The sequence below is a fragment of the Urocampus carinirostris genome, chromosome 17, assembly GCF_059441175.1.
Source record: "Urocampus carinirostris isolate Australia breed hairy pipefish chromosome 17, RoL_Ucar_1.0, whole genome shotgun sequence".
Classification (NCBI taxonomy): Eukaryota; Metazoa; Chordata; class Actinopteri; order Syngnathiformes; family Syngnathidae; genus Urocampus; species Urocampus carinirostris.
Window position 1 is genome coordinate 9,528,243 of NC_142365.1, and position 19,846 is coordinate 9,548,088.

Consider the following 19,846-nt stretch of genomic DNA (forward strand, 5'->3'; position numbering starts at 1 on the left):
TCATGATTACTGATGCGAGGCACCTGAGCCTGCTGATTGGCTCCCTCATTTTTCATACCCCCGTCTTCCTGTCACCGGTTGTCAGTCCGTCTGCAAACCTCAGCTTACGCTAGGCAAGCCTTTTGACCCCGACTCTCTCTTGTTCTGATTCCTGCCACCAATCTGTTTTTCCCGCTCTCGACACCGTCATCGCTCGCCACGGAAATACCACTCCCGCGTCTGAGCAACCTGCTCCCCGCGACCAGCAATCTACGGATCGCGTGTACTATCCTTCCCTTCTTCCAAATAAAACTAAGAGAAACGCACGCAAGTGGGTCCTGTCTTCGTTTTGGTCCTGACATAGGATTATTTTCCCACTCAGACTCATGTTTTTCCTCTTGACCTATTCCTGTCATCTATGTGCAATCTCCTTTTGCCCAGTGAACAAATGAGACAAAAATACGCATATTAACCAATCAACCAATTACCAAATTTTCACATCCATAGAGCGCACTGTGTTTAAACTACAGACTATTATTCCACAATCCCCCGATCTAAAACCTACACGAGGGCAAGGAAAAACCCAAAAACCTCACCATGAGGAAATTTCTCCTTAGGAAGATATAGTTGAGTGTCATCTGCGTAGCAACGGAAACTGATATTATACTTGTGATTAATATCACCTGATGGAAGCATGTAAATGCTGAAAAGAAGTGGGGCAAGTACTGAACCCTGTGGAACACCACAGGTATCACTAAAGGGCTCGCACCTTTTGCGATCTTTCTTAAATGATTTCTCTTAAACTAGTTTGTTAGGAATTAAACTATTAAAAATGTATCGTTCACCAAATGGTTCGAATTAGTGATCTGGGTCCATTAACCAAACACCTCCTAACAATGCATGCTCGTTTCTTTTTGGGAAAAGATGGACAAGAATAGCCGACATTTTCACACGGGGCCAGATTTAATTTCTTAAATAATAAACTAAGTGAATTCCATCGAATTAGCCGAATTATTGTCGCTCTTCGTCGAGCCTCCTTTCTCGATTCTCTCTCGCGATCTTCTGCCCACGCCTTTCTCCCAAGCTGGCGTGTCGGCTCCTCCCATGGGGCGGGCCAGAGACTCCCCACGTGGGCTCCACCTCGTCTCCTCGATGTCTGAAGATACTCAAAACAACACCAAGCGTTTCTACGTCATCAGGTTGTTTTCCAAACATCGCCTGCCATCTGCATCAGAATTCTGTTATCAAAATTCCCCAGCCAAAACACTCGACCTGAAGCTCACTCGGTGAAAATCTTCATTGCACTCGATGAATGTAAATTCTATTTAATCGTATAAAATATTAAATCCTTCAAGTTTCACATTCATATACATTTAAAAATATGATTTTTTAAAAAATCATAATGCAAGTTAATGAAACCCTGGCGGGACCAATTAGACCAGGTGTGTCCTACTCACACAATAGAACAAACATTCTATCGGGGGCCGGACTAGTAGATTAAAGAGAAAAAAAAGAGAGTTAAAGAAATAAGAGAAAGAGGGAGGGAAAAGGAGAGAGGGCGGGACAAAAAAAAGAAAGAGAGAAAGGGAGCGAGCGTGAGAAACAAAAGATAAAAAGTCGTGAGAGAGGGGGAAAAGAAAGAAATCCAAAGAGAAATAGAAAGACAGGAGGAGAGAAAAGAGAAAAGAAAGCGCGAAGGGTATGAAGAGAGAAAGAAAAGGAAAAAAGGAAGATGGAGCAAAATAGGTTAAAAGACAGAAAGAGAAAGAGACAAAGAGCAACAAAGGAAGAGAAAGAGACAGAGACAGAGTGGGAGAAAAGAGGTGGAAAAGAAAGAAAGAGAGAGAGAGGGAGAGAGAAATAAATACAAGTACAGTGTCTTTGTGAGAGGCACCTGGCTTTGGCAACATCAACCTGCAGCTTGTTTTTCTCTTGCGCTTCTCTGAGTGTTGTCTCGCGGATTCAATTCCTTAGGGGGCCTGATCTGGCCCGCGGGCCGCCTGCTTGACACATGTGAATTAGACCCTGGAGGCCCACGAGGGACTTTATAATAAAATTTTAGATGTGTAACTATGCAATGTTTCTTTAATCAGCTGGATAAATATTCAAGCATTGCTCCTCCGATGTTTTTTTTAGCATTAGCTGTCATGGTTGCCATGGCGCCCAATTGCTTCCCGCCGTGTGGCGCCAGGTTCTGCCACGGTTGCCACGGTGCCCAATTGGGCCTGCCCACGAACACCAGCTGAAACGCGTTGACAGATTGGTGCCAGACTATCTAAACGTGGTCTTGCGAGTTGCCTGGTGTCAGAGCGTCTGCGAAACTTCTGCTAGACTCTGTGCGATATGCCTAGTCCTGTGAATCTCTGTTTTTTCCTTTGTTTTGATCCTGTTTTATTTTTGGCCCCATCTGTTTGATTTCAATCTACTTCCGCGACCATCCATCCACGGATCGAGTGTACGCGCATTCCTCTTCTCGCCAATAAATTGCGAGTAACGTTACGCGATTGGGTTCTCGTTCCCTTTTCCTGTCCTGGTTCGTGACATTAGCATTCTAGTGGTGGACAATAGAGCCAAAGTTATAGTTTTATATAGCGCTTCTTATCACTCTTTTTCAGTTCTTCCTTTTATTAACTTTCACAAGAACTTTCTTGTCGGGAGAGCTCCCGGGGATGATTAAAAAGAATGTCCCCCAAAAATAAAAAAAGGAAGACTTATGAAGCCTCGGCGTGACGCAGGTCTTCATAAACATTCCTCATCCTGCCGCGCCAGATGGAATTTTAACTTTTTATGGCGGCGGAAATATTTTCGGACAGGCGAACGAGAAAGGGCGGAAAATGGAATAATAGATGACGCGTCATTACTAAAAGATAGGACAGGGACAATTTGAACTTGTGTAAAGCTCCTTCAGTTTTTTTCACGATGTTGCTGAAGAAAATTGGGGAATATTCGAAAAGCTTTGCTCGCCTTAAGCTAATAAGAGCATTTTTTAGGGACAGTTATTTTATGGAGCCGTATCGCTCGCTCTTTGCAAGGGATAAAGAATCCAAGCAGGCGGGTATCATTGTGCCGGTCGTTGGTCCCATTTGTAACTCCATGTGATCCTTAGGTGATGCTAAGCTAAGCGCTAATGGACGCGTTTGTCCCGGTGTCCAAGCTTCTCTCGGATTACTAATTGATGGAGGATGGACAGGCGATACTGTCTGGCGCCTCGGATACGTTTGCGGTTTAACCCCCCCCCAAGATCACTTGCCCTCCCTCCATTTTCTTCTCCCTCCCATTCATCTTCCTTCCTCCAATTCACTCTAAAACCACATTTCAGGTGTTTTTTGGAATAATTTCACCTAAAAAAAGCCTGTTTTTGGGGTTTTTCTAATCTACTTTTGTTCCTGATTGATGCGAAGAGCTACTAGTTTGAAATTAATTTCTAAAATGACTATGTTATTACTATATGTTACTTTGTTATTACCAGGTTGGAACTATGAGAAGTAGAGGTAAACAGGCTCAGTCAACCATAAACACATAAAAACAAAACATTTCAGTTAGAATTAAAATTTCCCTAGAGAATCGCAATGATATTATACTTGTGAATAATGCAGGGACGATTCAGGACAATACCGTACAAACTAATGCCAGATGCAGTTAATTACAAAGAAGAAATGCAATGGCAAAGCGGAGCCATCAGAGAACAGTATCGGCGTCGTTTTCAAGCGTTTAAGTTGAGAAAGATGGCAACAATTTCAAGCACTTCACCAATAATTCAAGCACGTTTCAATATTTGAAAACACAACATTAAAAGTCAAGCATTTCAAGCACTGTTATGAACATAGTATATAAAAAAAAAAGATTCAAAAATATACAGTAGAACCTTGGTTCTCGACCATGATCCGTTCCAGAACCCTGTTCAAGAACCGATTTGTTCAATCACCGAAATCATTTTTCCCATTAAAAATAATGTAAATCGTTTTAATCCGTTCCAACACCCTGAATGTTTACCTTGAATGTTTAACGTAAACATAAAGCTAACCCAGGCTAATCGTACGTCCGCGTTATCGTAATCTTCCGTACGAAAGATTACGCTAACATGAACGTGTAAAAATAAAAAATTCTGGTCGTTTACAAGTCACTTAGCACCACAAGTGGCTAGCGCTTCATTGGAAAGGGGGCTCCGTTCGAACACCCTGAATTTTGGGCTCCGTTCCAACACCCTGAAAGTTGGGCTCTGTTCTAACACCCACATAAAGCTAACCCGGGCTAATCGTACGTTCGCGTTATCGTAATCTTTCGTACGAAAGATTACGCTAACACAAACGTGTGAAAAAAAAGATAAAGAAAAGAATTATAAATAGGATTTCTTACCTTTGTGGTGGTCAGCAGAAGGCGCATGCTGTATTCCCTAGCAAGATTGGAAACTCCCACACCTCTGTCATATTTAGCTATTATGTCTTTCTTAAAGGCAATAGTTGTACGAACAACTTTTCTTTTTTCACCTCTCCTGCTTGCACCGACCTTCTTGGGAGGCATAGTTAGGGGCTAAAACACTCCGTTCACCGATATTAAAAGCGAAAGCAAAAAGAGGCAAGTGCGCACGTGATAACAGTTGGTCATGAGGGGTGGGGGCTTTCTACACCCGTACGCCGCTCAGCATCGCACCCTAGCGTACGCACTCACGCATTACCGGCTTTCGAACTCCGATTTTTTGACCCAACAGCGAAGCAAGAATTTCTCGAAATTTTGGGTCGAACTCCGATTTGTTCGAACTGAGAGGCGTTCGAAAACCGAGGTTCCACTGTATATGTGTAGAGAGGTACACACATAAGTACAGATACCTTTCAATCAATAATTAAAAACATAGTCTTCTCATATGATTTCAGGCATCCGGAACATATATTTTCATTATCTTTATTATCTACGTAGCGGTTCTTCCACTTTTTCAACGTCGACAGCCTGTTCTTATGAGTGCCGTAAGCAGTCCTCCATGGCCTGCAGTTCCTGCACTTCAGGGCAGAGGGCGCCGCAGTGCAGACTGAGAAGGCGGCGCGCCTCAGGGATGACAGAGAGGGCCTCTGCTCTTGATCCGCTGCGGGCAGACATAAGGTTAGAACAGACCAAAAAAAAATCGAAGAGTTTTTCGTATTTAATTTTTTGGGGGGGGAACTCACGCGTTAAAATGCAACTGCGCCAGCTTGCCGACCTGTCGCGCCATCTCTACGCTGTCTGCTCCGTAGCGAGCGGCAACGCTAGTGCCGCTGCGCTCCAAGTGCTCGGCTGCGCGCGCCCAATCGCCTGCACTCAAAAGCAGGAAAGAAATGTTTTTTTTCTTCTTCTTCAATTCGACATTTTGTAGACTGCTATCCAGTCTACGCCATCACAGCGTCAGCTCCAGATGCATTGTTGATCCAAAACGGAGGCGGAAGCAGTACGAGTTGGAATAGAGCGAGAGAAGATTTGTAGGTCGAGTTGGGTTTTTGGAGTCGCAATCTACAAAAACAACATGCCCGGCCGTTGTGTGTACAGGGGCACAAATGACTATTTTAAGGATGAATTCCAAGAGGAAATGGGCCTTTTCGAAAGCACTGTAGGAGGCTGTGGCTCCAAGCCATTAAAATAACTGAATTGACCGAGTCATTTTTTGTGATAGCTCCAATATCTAATCAAAGCTTTCCATCCATCCATTATCTGCACCGCTTATCCTCAGTAGGGCCGCGGGGGGTGCTGGAGCCCATCCCGGCCAATTTCGGCCAGTGGGCAGGGGACACCCTGAACTGGTTGCCAACCCGTCACACGGCACACAGGGACAGACAATTCGCTCACTCATTCATACCTAGGGACAATTTTGACCGGCCAATTCACCTGACATGCATGTCTTTGGAATGTGGGAGGAAACCCACGTAAGCACGGGGAGAACATGCAAACTCCGCACAGGAAGGTTGGTAGCTGGATTTGAACCCATGACCTCAGAACTGTGCCGCACACGCGCTAACCACCACGCCGCCGTGCTGCCCACAATGCTTTCCATTAACACAAATTTGCCTTAAAAAATAACATTTTATTGCAAGAACACCCAACTTCTGCAAGAACTTTCAGAATTTTCAGTGCCCAATGTTCCTGGTGACATGATCACACGATTTTGGTCACCACGGCGATCGCGTTACTGCGGACGTGCGCAAAAGCTCGTTCCTCTTTGCCCCGACGATGACGAAGGGACATAGTCATCTTTTTTAGAAGGAAAAAAAGACTGTTGTACTGATCCATACACTTATCTCACGCTTTGCTTCCATACCTACTCGCCTTATGCAGTCACCTACACACTTCAATAACTGGATACAGGAAGCAAATGTAAAGTGGGGGCTCCCTCGATGTATGGACAAATATCTGATCAAAGCCACTCCTGCCATCTTATGGTTATACTGTAACCACTCCCAGGGGCTTGATACTTACTAACAACTGTGCCAAAACCTTTAGAATATTTTTTTTTCCAGTTAAAACAATAAAAATGTATTTTTCTTTCGGCACTCAGGGACAATGCTTCTGAAAACCTGTTTATACGTCATGGCACTGAATGAGTCAAGGTGGGTGCAAGCCAAAAAAAGTCAAATCTTCTAAAGTTAAATTTATTGCTAACTAGGCTACTGTAACTATAAACTGGCACTCTTATCGTCCATTAAAAGGTATTTTAATCATAACAAACGCTCAACCATGTGGCTCGCACGATCAAAGGGACGTTTTTTCTGTTGTTATTGACTTTGATCACTAAAATAAAGTCGTTATCTTGCTGCTTGCACATACTTTGTGCTCATTAGAGATGTTATTTTTTAACGATCAATGATATTTTTTCTGTCAATCGGCTAGTATAGTCTGACCTGAATTCTTACGTTCTGCTTTATCAATGGCGTGCGTTTACAACTCATATTTCCCCCATAATTTACTGTGTAAAGCGTGTTGTCGAAAATAGCCGAAATTAAAAATCTAGTGACCTTTAGCGGCGTATGCCCGGGCCAAAGCATCCTCTTCCTGTCCGTGGAGCTTGTTGGTGCTCGCGAGCATCACGGCGACTTGCCGCCGCCGTTTCTGCGACCGTTCTAGCAGGGCAGCCGCCTCGACTGCGCAAAAATCGAAAAATTAGCAGTCAAAAATTTAGATGGGAGAAGAGATAGACCACTCGCCGGGTTTGTCGTTCTCCAGGAGAGATGTTGCCGCGTCCAAGTTGCGCCGGACGTCCTGTAGAAGCTTGTTCAGCTCGCCGATTGGCCACGCTCGGTTGCACAGACCACAGGCAAGGTCGCCGCCATCGGAAGGCTGTTTGACAGGCGACCAATCAGTCTATAAATCGGTTTGTTCGCTCTGATGAGGACCCCATCACTAAAAATGGATGTAGATTAGGAGCCCAAAATGTCGATCGTAACAACCGTGTGATTAGATCGTGAGGCAATGAAGGACTCTCCGTTCCTTTGGTTGGAATGAAAATTTATGAAGTGATCATCGTGCAGTCAAAACGCAAGGCATTGTTCTCCAATTCCCAACCCGGCCAAAACATGTTGCCCTCTGGTAGGCGCTGCAGGTCCCTCAAAACTAAGACAAACAGATCTCAGAGAAACCTTCTCCCCCAGGGCCATCACAACCCTAAACAAACACGCAAAACTTTGAAAACCAATGTCATGCTAATTTAAATTAATTCTCTTTTTGTTGTTGCCAAATGAAACTGAAAGAAATATATATTGTTGCATGAAACCTAGAAAAGTATGCATTATATATACACACAACTTGTGAATGATATTGCCTTTTCCTTTTAATAATTTCTGCCGCTAAATGTTATTGTCCTTTTTTTCATTTGCACTATTGTTACAATGCACAATTGTTTTATTAGTTGGTACTGGCTTCACCAGCACAGTAGTGTGCAGGGTTGGGTAGGGTTACTTTAACTGGATTACTTTCAATTACTTTTGGATTATTCCAATACCAAATATGCTAAAAAAAAGACAAAGGAAACTAAATATGAATAAAATGATGACTCACAACACGTGGTAAGCTTTCTCTCCTGGCTTTGATCTCTTTGATCTTTGGCAAAACTAACATAAAATGCGACAGAAACAAAATGAAAATAAATCTAAACAGCTTGCCAACATCATTTTTGCCCTTCCATGTATTCCGTTACTCCCCAAGCCTGCACAAAATTTAGTAATTTCATATTTGGTATTGGAGTAATCCAAAAAGTAATTGAAAGTAATCCAGATAAAGTGACCCTACCCAACCCTGGTAGTGTGTAAGCACTGTGTAAGCACAGTAGAAATGCCAAAAGTTTGGCAGTTTGAGCTTTGATAGTAGCCCAAGTATGTATATACCAAAAATTTTGGCCTGATCGGGAATCGCGGGCTATGTCTTGGGTTAGCGATCCTGGGCAACACAGTCTTACGGGAAACGCGATTTTTGGTCCCATTCATTTCAATGGGTCACCATGGTAACCAGAGAGTTTCCAGAGGTGGCATGAATAGGTCACTGACCCACATTAAATTTAACCATGAACAATTGGTGGATGCTAACGAGTGGATGCAAACGAGTTGATGAAAACGAGTTGATGAAAACGAGTGGATGCTAAGAGCTACATGCGCTGCTGGCAAAGCCAGCCCAATTCTTAGCTAGGGCTAACTGTAAACACTGTTGGTGATGAGTTGGGCTGGAAAAGCCAGCCCAAATGTTAGCTCAGACTAGCTGTAAACACTGCCGGCTACGCCAGCCCAAATCGCTTTTGGGGCTGGTTGATTCCAGGCTAACTCATTGCCAAATTGAATGGGCCATTCATTTTGAATGGGCGCGATCAAAATGCTATTACACAGTGTAATAAAGGTGTTAATACTATGTTATTACTATAAATGAGATTTTTTAATCCTGTCCCTAAAGGCATCTCCTTATTGCTAAAGACTACATGCTTAGGGTTAGATGTTAACAAATTCATGCTACCGTTTTTATGCTAACATACAAAATACAGATCAGGCACCAACGATCAGAATTGTCTAGTTGCATCATTATTATCATAATTATATTATTAATTAATTTTAACAGTTTTTCTAAGCACTATGTTGTATATATATATATATATATATATATATATATATATATATATATATATATACCACAGCCATATCCCCCTAGTGCAGGGGTCGGGAACCTATGGCTCGCGAGCCATATATGGCTCTTTCTATGAGTATCTGTGGCTCAGAGACCAATTTGATTGCATGCAAAATTTCTCCATCTTGTTCAAAACCGAAGTTATCTATCCTATTCAGGTACACGTAAAGCCAAACCAAAGCTAAATTCAAAGGTAACACTTCGCAGTATATATAGGGCACTTTTTCACTACAATTTACAGTCAAGGTGTCACACAAAAAAAGGGGGAAAAAAAACTCGTTTTGCCTGTACAACGCTAAAGAATCCTTTATTTAAAAGTTCACTATATAATCTGTGTTCAGTGTTCAGATACTTTATGATGAATCCACAGAACTGTAAATACGCCAAAACACCGGAAGAGAACTTAGTCATTTGATTGGGTGAGTGGGAGGGATGGGTGGAACTATGCAAAAAGTACAAGCATTCGTTCCCATCTCTCGCCAAAGGTAAGCACATAAGGCTCCCTATTCTCAGAATGTTGTGACGTTTTTACAAAATAACTGCTTGCATCTGGTTTTGAAACCAATATGTATGAAAAAAAGGGTCAAAAGGAGTTTATCCGATCTTGAGTAATTGCAAGAAAGAGACAAGTTTAAAGTGGTCTGTTTGTTGAATTTGGGACAGGGGCTCTGGCACTATTCTCTTTTCATAATTTTTATCAAATCATCAAAAATAAATGTGCTGAAGACTAAGCTTTTGTCTGGGGCGCCGGTTTAGCAATTTAGTAAATTTGTCTCATAATATATGGTGTGGCTCTTTCCCAAAATAAAATTAATATTTTTTGCTTTTATGGCTCTTTGAGTCAAAAAGGTTCCCGACCCCTGCCCTAGTGGGAGGTGACTAGAGTCAAGAAGTCACATTTCTAACTCTTTCTGGGAGATTGATAAAGAGGAGGGGGTTCCCAGCCCCCTCGCTCAATCCATATGATGTGTTGGGAGTCATTAGGTGACCAAACCCCCCAATTCCAACCCCTAATCCTGAACGCCAAGCAGGGAGGCAACGGGTACCAATGTTTAAGTCTTAGGTATGACTCGGCCGAGGCTTGAACCACAACCTCCCAGTCTCGGGGCGGGCGCCATACCCCCAAGGCCACCGAGCTGTAATTATTACATTTTGGGCCTATTCATCCGGAGTATTTTATAAATAACTCTCAAAAAGTATGAACATCCCTGCTTTCAACTGACAGGTGACTAGTCCAGTGTTTGTCTACTTGCAACCGATCAATTGGATAAATGCCCTTTTATTCTCTAGGGACAATTCCGTTCTTTCTTATGACATTCTTTCGTCTATCATTGAACAGCAACAACCGAAGAGGAAATAATTTACCGAGAGGGTAGTGTTGCACTTGCTGCACAAGAGTCCCAGTTGTCCGTCCTGGGACTGATCCGCCTGGTTGTGAACGCAGGCCTCACACCGACACAGAAAGAAGTACTGCTCCTGCAGGAGACGCCGGCGCTCTTCTGCAGCCATTCTACTGCTGTGAGGGCCTGAGTTAAAGGTGATCCCAAATTATTCAACATGCAAAAGTTCATCTCGTCTTTGTGATCCTGAGCTGTGACGTTATCGGAGAAACACCAGCACCCTACGACCCGGTCGCCGTATTGTTTTATGTGTGAATTACTGTAAAATTCGGACAATAGAGCGAACCTGATTACAAGCCGCTCCCAGTACATTTTAAAAGAAAATCTATGTTGTACATACATAAGCCGCACCTGACTATAAGCCGCATGTGCCTACATTGAAACGTGAGTTATTTGCAAAAAAAGTCGGTACACAGAAATCATTTTGATAATATACGGTACCTCGACCTCTATGTTCCGATGGCCGCCTGACTTTTGTTAAAAAAATACGTGTCTGTACGATGTCACCAGTCACTGAAATCAGTCATGCCATATATCATTGAGAAGCTTAAAGTCTTGGGATTCAAGATATGATACTCATCAGAGAAACATCACGACCAGTATGGAACAAGATATCCGAAAACTATAAAGCCGACGTAACACACCATTACCTCCCCTGGCCGTCTTCAACTTCTTTGAATGTCCGCAAAAATGGTTTCGTTTCATTACATCAAGGACAATCCATAGAATCCAACCGTGTAAATATTTACTCCAAAACACACGATAATTTTCACCGCATTATTTCTGTTTGAAAATAAAAAGACTCGTAAAATGAGTTAGCCCTACCCTTTCGATGACACTATTTGCACAATGAAGGTCTTTCCAACCTATTTTTCTTCATGCAAAAAGCACAAAGTTACATTAAACTTGCGTCTTTCTTGACACATATATTCCACCTTTACTGCTCGGGCGCCCCCTGCAAAAAGTGCACAAATAAGCCGCACCATTGCATAAGCCGCGGCTTATAGTCCGAATTCTACAGTAGTTTAAAAGGTAAAGAGTGTTTTCGGCAACATTTTGGTCATTTTTGTGGTGAATGCCAAGGGATTGTGTCGCAGGTGGATGCAGGAATTGTACAAAAAAGGGCGAGCGGCCCAAAAAACAAAAACAAAAAAACACAAAGAGTCTCCAACAGGAACGATCAATGAAAAGTGGCTGCAACTTCAGCGGAATAATGCGAGGCTGGCTGACCGAAAAACAAGCAGCCAGGCTAATCGGTAACCGGCAACAAAAAGCAGAAATGGCTACGACGATAAATGCAAAGCCAGCCAGGAATAAAGGGACACAGCAAAACTGGTGCTAACTACAGGCAGTGGGCAGTCAACAAACGCCAACTGGTAGCAAACAAAACAGGAAAGACCTTGGCATTTTCTGGCGCTAATGGGGAGCTAGCCAGAAAAAAAATTATCTCAACTGGGAAAAACATAAAAAACACATGCTAAAATCCACAATACCTTCAAGATAAAATTCGCGGGATGCAACCACCGTTTACTCCAATTGCTGTCTGTTTCAGAGTTATCCTCACACGTGTGTTAATGCGATTTGCCATTTTCAAAGTGTTGTATTCCTTCAATGACGTCAAAGCTTTACAGGAAGCCAGCCAGATGGGTCAACTTTAAGACTAAGTTCCTCAACTCCCCAGTCCCGTGGAATCTTTTGCAAAATATTTGCATAATTGTGGGGAGGAATACTACACAGACACAAGAACAACAACAACAGATACAATTTCAAATCTGTTTGGGAATATCTTTAAGACAGCCACAAAACAAACATCAAAGAAAAATGAAAATGCACACAAAAACTTATCATCCTCACCGTAGCAGTGCGCCACCTCCTGTCCAGGGGTGAGGCTGCGCGCAGCCCTCAGTGTGACGGCCCCGCCAAGGCCGAAAGTCAGGCTGGTGTTGGGTTGGCACGAGTGGTTGAGGAGACTCAGTTTCGGGAAGACGGCCGTGGCCACCCGAATTTCCTCAACCGACTGCACCGCAGCATCCGACAAACCTGGAACGCAAAACGTCAATCTCATGGAAATGCGCGGGGTGAAAAACCCGACGGTAGGGCTGTAACGAACTATGATTTTAATAGTCTACTAGTCACCGATAGAAATCAAGTCGACTTTTTTTTTAATCTTATACTTTTCACTGCACTATTGTTACGATGCAATATTTTTCTCATTCACAAACAGTGCATTATTATTATAATTTAGGTCAGTCTCTAAACACTACGTTGGAAATATTTTTGTATGCCTTTTATTCTGATAAGTCTTTTAACCTAAACCTAAAATATCCCTCCTCCTTACAAATAAAATACGATCATTGGGATTTGTTTTGGGCTTGCTCCCTCGAATCAAGTTTTGTCGGGCTTGGGCTTTAATACCCGCGGGCCGGGTCAGGCTGGATTTTTTTTTAAGGCCCGATCTTACCCCTAGTCTGGCATAACGCTCAAGCTCTCTTTTATAGCCAAATATTTTGTTCTAAAGTCCAACATGCTGTTTGAATGTTTGTGTATCCTTCTTCCCCCTTTTTTTCTCTTTTTCCTGAAGAAAAAATGTTTGTACATCATCGATGTACCGCCATGATACGCAACATCTGCTTTGCAAACTTTGCAGGTACGGTATTTTGCGGACTGTAACCAAGTCACAGTATTTCCATAGTTTGGCCTAGGGTGCAACTTATACTCCTGGTGCGACTTATATGGTAAACTAACACATTAATCTATAATTGAGTTTTAAATCTTTAATACCAGTACATCATTTCACATGTTATTTTTACACTAAACTGCATGAGGACGCTCTAGGCCTGAGTTGATATTTTCAACATTGAAATAATTTATGAAAACAACTGAACAAAAATGGCAAATATTCTTCAGAATACAAGCTGCAAAACGGTAATGAAGAAGCAGAAAAAAAGTTTGGAGTTTGCAGGTAGGTGACGATGAGTCTGACGTAAGCAATGTGGAAGAGGAAGCGGCTTATGGTCTTCCTCCCGAGGTTGGGGAAGTTGTTTCCCAGTAAAAGTGGCATAGAGGATGAAGATTTCATTGGATTTAAGGTTTCGAGTGAAACTAACAGTTTGGTAAATATGTTCTTTATGCTTGAGTTATCTGAATAACTCTTAATATGTTACGTCGTTCCTGTCATTACCAAGCACGTCAATCAACTAACATTTTTATAGCGTACTCTTATTCAGCCTGTTGAGCTCTATTTAATTTCAAAATTTCTCTAAAAATGACATGTAAGGTCCATAATATACAGTAGTCTTTTTATTGGGCGTATCCAGACTGAAATACTCAACGCACAGTTGATGTTGACGCTGCCATTACTGTATGTTTAATGTTGCTCTAGACCAGGAGTGTCAAACTCATTTTAATACACGATAGAACAAACATTCTCTTGGGGGCTGGACTAGTAGATAAGAGAGAAAGAAAAAGACAAAGAAATAAGAGAAAGAGGGAGAGAAAAAGAGAGGGTGGGACAAAGAAAGGGAGAGAGAGAGAATAATAAGAGAATGTGAGAAACGAGAGATAAAAAGAGAAATAGTGAGAGAGGGGAAAAGAAAGAGGGAGAAACAAAGAAATCCAAAGAAAAATAGAAACAGAGAGAGACAGAAAGAAAGGAAAGCAAGAGAGAGTGAAAGAGAGAAGAGAAAAGGAACAAAGGAAAAGAGAACAAAAGAAGGTAAAAAAAAAGAGACAAAGAGACAAAGAAAGAAAAAGAGACACAGAGAGTGAAAGAGACAGAGAGTGAGAAAAGAGAGGAAAAGAGAGGGAAAGAGAGAGAGAGAGAAAAAGAAATACAAGTACAGCGTCTTTGTGAGAGGTACCTGGCTTTGGCAACATCAAGTGGACCTATTTCAACCTCCAGCTCACTTTTCTCTTGCGCTCCTCTGAGCGTTGTCTCGCTGACCAGATTCAATCCCTTAGCGGGCCTGATCCGGCCCGCGGGCCACCTCTTTGACACCCTCGCTCTAAACAGAGACGCTATTTGCTCTTGTGCATGTGCGACTCTCATCAGAGATGATATTCACAGAGAGATGTCTCTCTCTGTTGGAAAAATGTGTCCCGCGACAACAGTCGATGTTCATAGTGGACTATTTCTATTATCGATTTTTGTCGCCAATGCTGAATGTGAAAAAGTGTCACCTTGCTCTTGTAGCATGATCACGGCTTGTGCGTTGCAGCGCAGTTGCAGCAGGTGCCTCAGTGTGGCGGTGCCAAGCAGCCGCCACCCGCCGTCCTCCTCGGAATCGGACGGCCGCTCCATTTTACCGAGCTGCATCTGCAGCGTTGCCGCCGTCACAGCGCACAGAAAGCGCATGGTGGCGCTGTGCCGCTCCGAGTGGTGCAGCAGGTTGAAAACGCCGGCGTAGGCCGATGACTCTTCGCCTGCAGCGGTGGCGCGGATGCGGGCGGGTCCGGCTTTGAGTGCCAACCTCAGTGCCAACTGCGCCAAGGTGCCCGTCACCATCAAACAGTCCCCTAGGGGGCACTCCCAACGGTGATGTTCCTCCCAGGCGGCGTCCCTGCAGCGGGACGAACAGTAGCGGGCGTAGGAGCAGCCGCCGCACGGGACCGGCCGCCACGTGGGATTCGAACAGACGTGGCAGCGCCGTCGTTCCGAGCCCGTCTCTCCACCGCTCGCCACCGGGACCAAACAGTATGGCCGCTCGCTCAGGATCACCTCCCCGGCCGCTATCGCCTCCGATGCCAACAGGTGGCGACCTTTTTCCGGACTGAAACAAACGCTCACTTTAGGAGACATCCCTTTGGGTTCTTCTTGGTCTGGATTGGTGTCGGATGAAGTGAGTCGCGCTAGGCATTGTTCGCGACGCTTTTCCAGTTTGTGCGCCAGCGCAGAAGGGTAGCCGCTTTTCTCGGCCTCGGATATGTCGTTCAAAGATGCCTGGGGAGAAATCCTTCATAAAAAGGGTGCCCGTATTACAGCCATTGGACTATTTTTCATTGGTCTGCAGCATATACTGAAAATAATCTATCCATCTACCCTCGTCATATCCCTCGAGAGGGGTGACCGACAGCAAGACAACACATACAAAATAAAGAAAATAAAAGAAAATTTAAAAAATAAAAAGGGAAAAAGTAGCAAAAAAAACACACACAAAAATTTTGGGACCATGGACAACCCAATTGCCCAAACACCCAAACAAGTTACGCACCTCGGCACCTAAGTTGGTCATCCCTCCAGATGAAACGGGACACAAGAAAGCAGTCGTGTCACTCGGGCCCGACAGCTTTCACTGGTTTACCCCTGCCGCATCATACGGGTGCCCTGCCCATCCCTTAGAACGCGTCCAAACATCCCACTATCCTTTCACAACACTTCTCCATTCATTCCTTTCACCAACAAGAGCTCTAGCTTCCATTATATTTAGACCTCTTTCCTGCAGTGCACTCATAACATCATCCATCCACATCAATCACGGCCTTCCTCTTGGTCTCCTTCCATTGACTTCTGCTTTCTAGATCCTCTTCAACATTCGCTCCTCATCCATCCTCTCCACGTGTCCAAACCAGGTAGATAGACCAACAGCAAGACACACACATACAAATACAAAGAAAATAAAAGGGAAATAAATAGCATAAAAAACACACAAAAAGTTTTGGACCATGGCCAACTCAATTGCCCAAACAAGTTAGGCACCTCGGCACCCAAGTGAGTCATGCTTTCGTCCCTCCAGATGAAACGGGACACAAGAAAGCGGCCGTGTCACTCGGGTCAGGGTGACACAACACACTCTTTTTGTTCAACAGCAGGGCCCGACAGCTTTCACTGGTTTACCCCTGCCGCATCACACGGGTGCCCAGCCCATCCTTAAGAACGCGTCCACAATCCCACTATCCTTTCACAACACCTCTCCACTCCTTTCTATTACCAACAAAAGCTCTAGCTTCCGTTATATTTAGACCTCTTTCCTGCAGTGCACTCATAACACCATGATTAGACTATGATTAGATACTCACCCAAAAAAAAATCTAGAGCAGAAAATGCACTTGTCTTTTAAAATCGAAAATCACATCGAAATAGAAATACTGATCTAAAAAAAACACAATTCGTTTTTTTTCCCCAAATCATACAGCCCTAATTTAATCCTCCACTTCTACCTAAAAGCAATGATTCAGACGGTCTTACCTGGTAGCACTGCAGGTGGTACAGTGCTGCAGAGCGGTTGGCATAGCACAGAGACAACTCCTCAGAACTTTGCGGGGCCAAACATACGCCCTGCAGTGGCGGGAGATATTTAATTCACGTTCATCAGGAAGAAAAAAATAAAGTGATGAGGCTGAAAAGAGCGACCTGTGAGTAGTGCAGCGCCGCCTCCTTGTACTTTCTGTTTTTGAAGCTCAAGTTTCCTCTCTCCCTGTATCCAGATGCCGCGCCTGCGTCCTTCCTTGTGTGACCTTCTGCGGAGATGTTGCGCAGTATCTCCACATCGTCCTGCCTGCAAACAAAGTCAAGCATAATGGCAACAAAACAATACTTATCGATGACTGCTGAGGGGAGTTAACTCAATCAATGCCAGACGTTTCTCTCAAATGGGAATGCCGCCCAGTTTTTTGCAATTTGGACTCATTTTTGAAGGCCTACTGAACGAAATGATACTCAAAAGTTTCCCCCCAGTGATTTAGGATGTAGTATTAGTAATGTCACATCCAGGGTTGGGTAGGGTTACTTTAACTTGATTACTTTCAATGACTTTTGGATTACTCCAATACCAAATATGCTAATAAAAGACAAAATAAACTAAATATGAATAAAATGATGACTCACAACACGTGGTAAGCTTTCTCTCCTGGCTTTGATCTCTTTGATCTCCAGCAAAACGAACATAAAATGCGACAGAAACAAAATGAAAATAAATCCAAACAGCTTGCCAACATCATTTTTGCCGTTCCATGTATTCTGTTACTCCCCAATCCTGCACAAAATTTAGTAATGTTATTCATATGTACTTTCTTTTGTCTTTTATTAGCATATTTTGGTATTGGAGTAATCCAAAAGTAATTGAAAGTAATCCAGTTAAAGTAACCCTACCCAACCCTGGTCACGTCGCTGTCCGTCAATGCAGAGATCCGCACATATCTGAGGAGCGGGATGGCGCTAACGGTGACTATATGATGAAGGCGCTGTATTTGAGTCAGTTTAGAGGGATTTTCCTGCTACTGGAAACCAGTACGTGTTTGATGTGGGGGAGCAAAGCCATACCCCAAAAAACAGCCTTGAGAGGGATAGGCACTGCCAGGCTGTACTTGCCCAAGACACACCACAGGAAGTGGTGCCCCTACGACCCTGGTGGTTAAGAGATCAATGAACGTGAACGGAAAATTGACTTCTGTAGCTATATAAGTATAGGACCTATCAAAAAGAAAGCTTGAACCTTCACCTTTATTATAAAAAAAGGAAGTTTCTCGCTGTTACCATTGTTTTCTAAAAGACAATTGAGCGTTGCTTAGTTTATTGAAAATACTCATTTCCAAGAAAATTTCTGAGAAAAACGGCTGTTTGTGAAAGGATGGATGCGTTTCAAGCAGGGCTTTCACATTGGTATTTTTTTTTTACATTTTTTGTGATACCTCCAATGTCTAAAAAAAGGCACTTCACTTGCAAAATAATATTTTATTGCATCAACACTGAACTTATGCATGAATGATGGATGAACTTTGCAAGAACCTTTCAGCGCCCGATGTTTCGGATGACGTGATCACGCGATTTCGGTCACCACGGTGATCATGTTCCTATTTGTGTTGCCGTTTTGACTCTACTAGAAGCAGGCCTTTTCTTACTTTCACCATTTTCACGCTACACTGACAGGGACAAGCATTACGTAATCTTCCAGCACTCCCCCAGTCACCCTTACTTTACATAATGTGTTCCACCCCAAACAGTTGTAATAAAACTAAGATGAAGCAGATAGGTGCAGTGGAAAATAAAGCATAAGGGCTCTTTGAACTAAGTTAACAGATACTTAAGGGAAAACATTTAACTTTTAACTTCTTAAGGTCACCTCAAAAAATGACCTCACCTTAAACGCAAACGTCATCATCAAAATTGGAATTGTTACTTTTGTTATTAAAAACAATGTAGAGAACATACATACATTTACACCTAGAGGTGGCACCTAGGATGAACATGTATTAAAAGACTTGGAGAAAAATAAGAATGTCAGTATAAACAGGAAAGTATTTACTTGTTTGTGTCACGAGTTGTTTAACTTACAGCCACAAGATAGAGGCACACTTGTAAATTATAGAACCAGCAGGCTCAAGGACGGCTGTCAGGACGGCTCTCAGGACTCTCTCCTGCCCTACCCGCTCCCACCTATCTGCCTTCTGCAAAACTGCTCAACCTATACACATATACATATACGCGTATGCATAATTTTACATTGTTATGCATACTCTTTTTGACAAAAAGGGCAAAAGAAAACTTGCTTCTGTTTGTTATGTGTATAGTGTCTAATTTAATTCAAGGTTGCAAGCGAGGAAGGGGAAGTAATTCCATCAGTGCCGTATGTTGTTCATATAGCATAGTTGACAACAGGAGGTAGAACGCTCATCTTTGGATCAAGAGGTCGCAGGTCCGATTCCCGGCTCCTCCGTGTCGAAGTGTCCTTGGGCAAGACACTGAATCCCTAACGCCCCCAATAAGCAGGTAGGCGCCTTGCATGGTTGACTCCCTATTGGTGTGTGTGTGTGAGTGGGTAGGTGTGAAGCACATTGTAAAGCGCTCTTCATTGACCTGAAAAAGCGCTATATGAATGCAGATTATTTACCATTTAGTTAATGTTATTCATTTCTTGTAGAATCTTATAATTGTTCGGATTATTTTAAGTGCGTATGGCTTATTAAAACTGAAAACCGCCTCAATAAGATTTGAATAACAACAACCCCGTATTCATATTTTAATTTACTAATTGTTTTTTTTGCTCCTAAGAAAATCGCCACGTGTATAGTGTTACACTGCCCTCTAGTGTGCAAACACAAAAACTACAGCACATATTTACACAGTTAGCATTAGCAACAAGCTACTCACGTCGTTACAGTCAGAGCGCTTTCAAAGATATCTTCAATTCCAAACAGGAACTTAAAACGCTCCCTGAAGTCAGGTTGGAGTTCTGCCCACTTACGAGCAACGTGGTTTTGCCACGGGACGCACGGAAAATCCATTTTGAGGGGAAAGTTTGTTTTCATGCCGTACGAGCGAACAATTACCGGGCAAGCAGTGTTGTCATGTTATGCTTCCGGGTGAGATTTTGACTTCAAAATAAAATATAGTTCCCGGGTTCAGTCCA

General features: G+C 43.1%; 1 protein-coding gene across 1 annotated transcript; it reads right to left on the reverse strand.

Annotated features, from left to right (window-relative positions):
- Window positions 1–4,862: 4,862 nt before the first annotated feature.
- smyd4 (SET and MYND domain containing 4) lies at window positions 4,863–19,781 on the reverse strand. The gene is made up of 10 exons (XM_088320622.1): window positions 19,588–19,781; window positions 16,852–16,996; window positions 16,687–16,776; window positions 14,682–15,441; window positions 12,357–12,542; window positions 10,468–10,628; window positions 7,143–7,275; window positions 6,954–7,079; window positions 5,139–5,262; window positions 4,863–5,056 (listed from the first exon to the last, which is right to left on the reverse strand). Exons 1-10 carry the CDS (start codon window positions 19,743–19,745, stop codon window positions 4,930–4,932), a joined length of 2,010 nt encoding a protein of 669 aa, XP_088176748.1. The 5' UTR covers window positions 19,746–19,781; the 3' UTR covers window positions 4,863–4,929.
- Window positions 19,782–19,846: the final 65 nt, after the last annotated feature.